The 4,729-nt window shown below is 34.2% G+C and overlaps 1 protein-coding gene across 3 annotated transcripts in view; it reads left to right on the forward strand.

Annotated features, from left to right (window-relative positions):
• LRP1B (LDL receptor related protein 1B) overlaps nucleotides 1-4,729 on the forward strand; it is a 1,911,091-nt gene that overhangs the window by 1,266,270 nt on the left and 640,092 nt on the right. For all 3 annotated transcript variants that reach the window (XM_017523186.2, XM_037736613.1, XM_037736614.1), the window contains exon 25: nucleotides 1,378-1,582. In XM_017523186.2, coding sequence (XP_017378675.1) covers nucleotides 1,378-1,582 — 205 coding nt within the window. The remainder of the gene's footprint in view (nucleotides 1-1,377; nucleotides 1,583-4,729) is intronic.

Below are 4,729 nucleotides of genomic sequence, written 5' to 3' on the forward strand. Positions count from 1 at the left end.
AAAAAAAAAAAAAAAGAAAGAAAAGAAAAGAAAAGAAAAAAGTCTTTGACATAAATACATATTTCTCTTGAAATGTTGCATCCATGTACCATTCCAAGGGTAAGGTATCTCTGTCAAATTGAAATTGTTAATTCCATTCTAAATCACCTTGGCAATTTTGAAAAATGGTCGTATTAAAGCACATAATATAATATATGAACTTGTGTCCTATGTCATATGTTGATTTAAAAAGATAGATTTAGATTCATAGGATTAATTGGTTAGATATTTCATAAACACATCGTTAATGTCTAACGAAAAACACTACTGTGGTAGCAATGTTACAAACTACAATGATTTATCTTATTGGAAAAGGTGTTTAAAAAATGAATTTTTTTGCTGGGCAGCACCGTGGCTCATGCTTGTAATCCCAGCACTTTGGGGATCTGAAGTGGGCAGATGTTTAAGCCCGTGAGTTTGAGACCAGCCTGGGCAACATGGCAAAACCCCATCTCTACTAAAAATACAAAGAATTAGCCAAGCATGGTTGTGTGCACCTATAGTCCCAGCTACTCCTGAAGTAGGAGACTCATATGATCCCTGGAAGTTAAGGCTGCAATGAGCCATAATCACACCATTGCACTCCAGCCTGAGCAATAGAAGTGAGACCCTATCTTCAAAAAAAAAAAAAAGAAAGAAAATTTTTTTTAATTGTGAAAGAAATTAAGTAGTGGATAAATAAGTATATTGGTAGACATAACCAAATTGCTTAAATTTATTCAGACCTTTTTCTCTTATTTACATTTTTATTGTATCTTGCAATCTTATGGTTCTGGGTGTGGAAGGGGGTAATCTGGGGTTTATCTTTGTTAAGGGAAATTATAGTAGTAGCCGTTATCTGTCATGCCTCCTAAAAGAGAAAAAGAAAAAGTGGGTGCTGATTAGACATAATGCATATTAGCTCTGGCGGGCTTTTTCATTTTATTTTATTTTATTCTAACCTTGAATATCACCATTTGAGTTAAGTTGCACAGATTTTAACCAGAGTAACATTATTGTTTCCAAAATCCCTTGCTCTGTATAAAACTCTGTAAAAAGTCAAAAACAAGAAATAACTTTTTTGCAATCTGAATGTTGTTATTAGCCTCAGAGCTATTTAAAAATTGTATTCCACTGATACTGAAAGGACTTACTAGATTCGAGATTTCTGGTAAGGAAGATCGGTAATGCTTAATTTGAGACTACTTGGTTTCGTCTGTGGTAAATAACACATTTGCATTCTCTCAAAGTTGAAATTACATTGAAATAATTTGTACTGCTGATAACAGGGAGGCCTTTTCCTTTGTGCTTAACACATTCCTTGAATGGATGCACATGTTGATTTCCCTTCTTTTGTAGGTGTCAGTGCCATTGAAGTGGTTGTGGAGCATGGCCTGGCTACTCCAGAAGGCCTGACAGTCGACTGGATAGCAGGAAACATATACTGGATAGACAGTAATTTGGACCAAATTGAAGTGGCCAAACTAGACGGCTCCCTAAGAACTACACTAATAGCAGGAGCCATGGAACACCCAAGGGCCATTGCTTTGGACCCAAGATATGGGTAAAGAAGTTCACCTTTTACAGATTGAGTTTGGCATAAAAAATAGCCTTTCAATTTAATATTGAATTTAATTATGTCATCAGTTATGAGTCAAAGGGCTTATTTTGTGCCTATGTATGTGTATGTGTGTGGGGGGAGTGGGTGTGGGTGTGGGTGTGTGAGTTGTGTGTATAGCAACTAGCATATGTTTATTATCACAAGTTTGGTTATAGGATTGCTTACATAGGTACTTTTAGAGGCTCAAAATTTTCTTTCTTTTTTTTTTTTTTTCTAAATATGGGCATTAGGCCCTATTGGAAGCTATTGCGAATCTTTTGCAAAGCAGTAATTTAATGAATTTTTCTTTGCCCTGCCAAAGAGAAGCTGTAATTGTTTTTAATGGTTGCAAACTACAGGGCCAGTCTTTCTTCTAAACAGTCACAGATGTTAACCGCCTCACCCATTATTTATTTTTTATGTTCTTGGAGTCACTTTAAAAGAAAATTTAAATAAGCTTGAAGGAGTCCAGTGGTGAGATATTGACTATTGAGAGGTTTGAAAGACAAAGCATATGATTCTGGAAAACAAGGTTTAATGTTGAGTAACTCAGGTTACTGCCCCTCTTCCTTTGTGTATTCCTTTGTAAAGGAGCAGAAGAGAGGCACTGGATTTCCAGCCAGAAGATGTGGCTTCCTGCTTTTGCCCAGTCACTTATATTCTGGTGATATCAAGTATATTCTTTTCCCTTAGATTTCAGTTTTTTATTCTATGAATTGGGGATAATATAATAACATCTTCCTCCTTCAGTTGTTTTTAAGGAGATAATATACATGGGAGATAATGTGCAACTGATATATGAGAATGCTTTGTTATTCCTGTCAATGATGACCTTTGTAATGGTTTTGTAAATCAAAAACCATTGTCAAGTCTAAAGGATAGCAGAAAGGAATTTTTTGGGAGGCGTGTACCTTTAAGTATTAGCAAGTCCAGGGAGTATCAATGAGTGCTCCAATGAGAGGGGAGCTCCAGTGAGAAGGCAGTGAGCCAAGAGGGAGTTCGATGAGATACAGAAGAGAGAAAAGATAGCCTATGTCTAAGTCACTCTCCTGAACACACTCTCTGACTTTTGTTCTTGTCTGTGCCTAAAACTCAGATGTTAATAGATTGAGTAGCATGTTTACATCTCTTTTCCTCAATTTTGTCTCAGAAATAAAAGGGGCAAAAAGCACGTGTCTCGAGGAGGTTTCCAAATTGGCAAACCTCATTTATGTGTTTGCTTTATTTTCCACAGGGTTTTAAATTTACCTGAATTGGTTGTCAAATTTTTAAACATTGAGAGATTTTACATAAAACCCTGGTTTCTGCCTTCTTTTGTAAAACAGGAGGATCTGATAACAATGAGCTGAGTAGTAGCTGTTTCTCTTTGCCTGGAAGTGTGTTCTCTAGGTTATGCAGCCTATATTTTACCTATTTCACTCATTGCTTCCTGTAATAACAATTTACCAGGAACGAGCCTGCTATGTTTAATAAGACGTGCCTTTATTTTTCCACATTTCATTCCTGAGGTACAAGTAGGTTGCTGATGCTGACCCTATACTTCCCACAAAGGTGCTAGCTCATTATCAGTCAGGGACTTATCTCCAGTTCCAGCTACTGATGTAAAGGTTTTACCTGTCATACCTAAGTTGTGCCAACATGAGAAACTTTCTGCATAAGATAAATGTAATATTTTGGAAAAGACTGTAGTCCTAGCATGTGTAACAACATGAGAAGAAAAATATGAATAATTCCAAAATTATAAATGACACAGAGAGAAAACAAACACACAAAAAACCAGGTGTTTGAAAGTTTAAATAATCTCACCAAACAAGATAATTTTATGGTTGATGCTTAATTTTCTACTGATGTTATATTGACAATGCTAGGATCAGGTTATTCATGTCAGTTTTGAAAATATCCAACCTGAGAGTAAAGACAGAAAACAAAAACACAAAGGACATGCAATCTACGAATACTATTTAAGTGAAAATACCAAATACTATTTCAGTGTGAAATATCCTCAAAGAGTTGGAAGTTGCTACTGAAAGCTAGCCTGAAAGGGGGAAATGCAAAAACGCTTCCGGGAGAGTTGGTACCTTCCATCACAAATTGCTGCTATGAAACCGTGAGGCCAATTAAGATAATTACAGTGGTAATAAAATAATTTCTAAACATAGGGTAACAAAATAATGCTTATACAATTGTTTCTAGCATAAATGACCAGATTTTGGGTAAAAAAATTAATTAATTAAACTCTATGTATTAATTGGAAGGTTGACAGTTTTTTCTTATGATTTGATAGGCTTTTTATTGTTAAAAGTTAGGTTACAGAGGTTGACATGATTAAGATATAAAGTTTATATAAACATCATAAAGCACATTTTTCAAATTATAAATTTTTAGATTTAAAAATGTAATATGAATATTAAAATATTTTCAAGTTTATTGGATGTTTTGGTAAAAAGTTTTGAGACTAGTTTAATATCTGACCTGTCACAAGGTAGTCTTAGAACATAGCAACAATAAGTGCGCACGCACACACACACACATGCAGACACACACACACTTATAGCAAAGCCAAGCCAAGCACAAGAAAAGCATATTAAAATATAATTTTACTTAAACTCAGCTTACTGTCTTCGTGGTATGTACAATATAAACATAAGATTTTCCCTAATTTCTGAAACTATTAGTAAAATATATAAATAAGCTGAGAATCAGCATTGATATGAGCTTCAAAGTAATGGAAACTTCTTTTGAAATTTTAATTTTAGATAAAATCCACTAATAATTGAGAAATATGATTTATATTAATACTGTGATATTTTCTAGTAAATCTTCAGCTTTTTGATGACAAGGGAAGTTGTTTTCGGTATGTAAAATCTTTCTAAACCCCTTAGAATATATACTTGTGCTCAATAAATAAATGCATGCATATAAATGGACTTTGCTTATATGCAACTTATAGGAACTCAAGGATATATTTAAAATGCAAAGTATATAGTAAAGGACAGACAGATAATGGTTGAAACTATAGACTTTGCTTACAATAACAAATGAAAAGAAAGGTTTGCAAATAACCACTTTTCTCCCTTAGCACAGCTGGGAAAAAAAAAAAAAAAAAAAAAA

Source organism: Cebus imitator, unplaced genomic scaffold, assembly GCF_001604975.1.
Source record: "Cebus imitator isolate Cc_AM_T3 unplaced genomic scaffold, Cebus_imitator-1.0 Scaffold27, whole genome shotgun sequence".
Taxonomy (NCBI): domain Eukaryota; kingdom Metazoa; phylum Chordata; class Mammalia; order Primates; family Cebidae; genus Cebus; species Cebus imitator.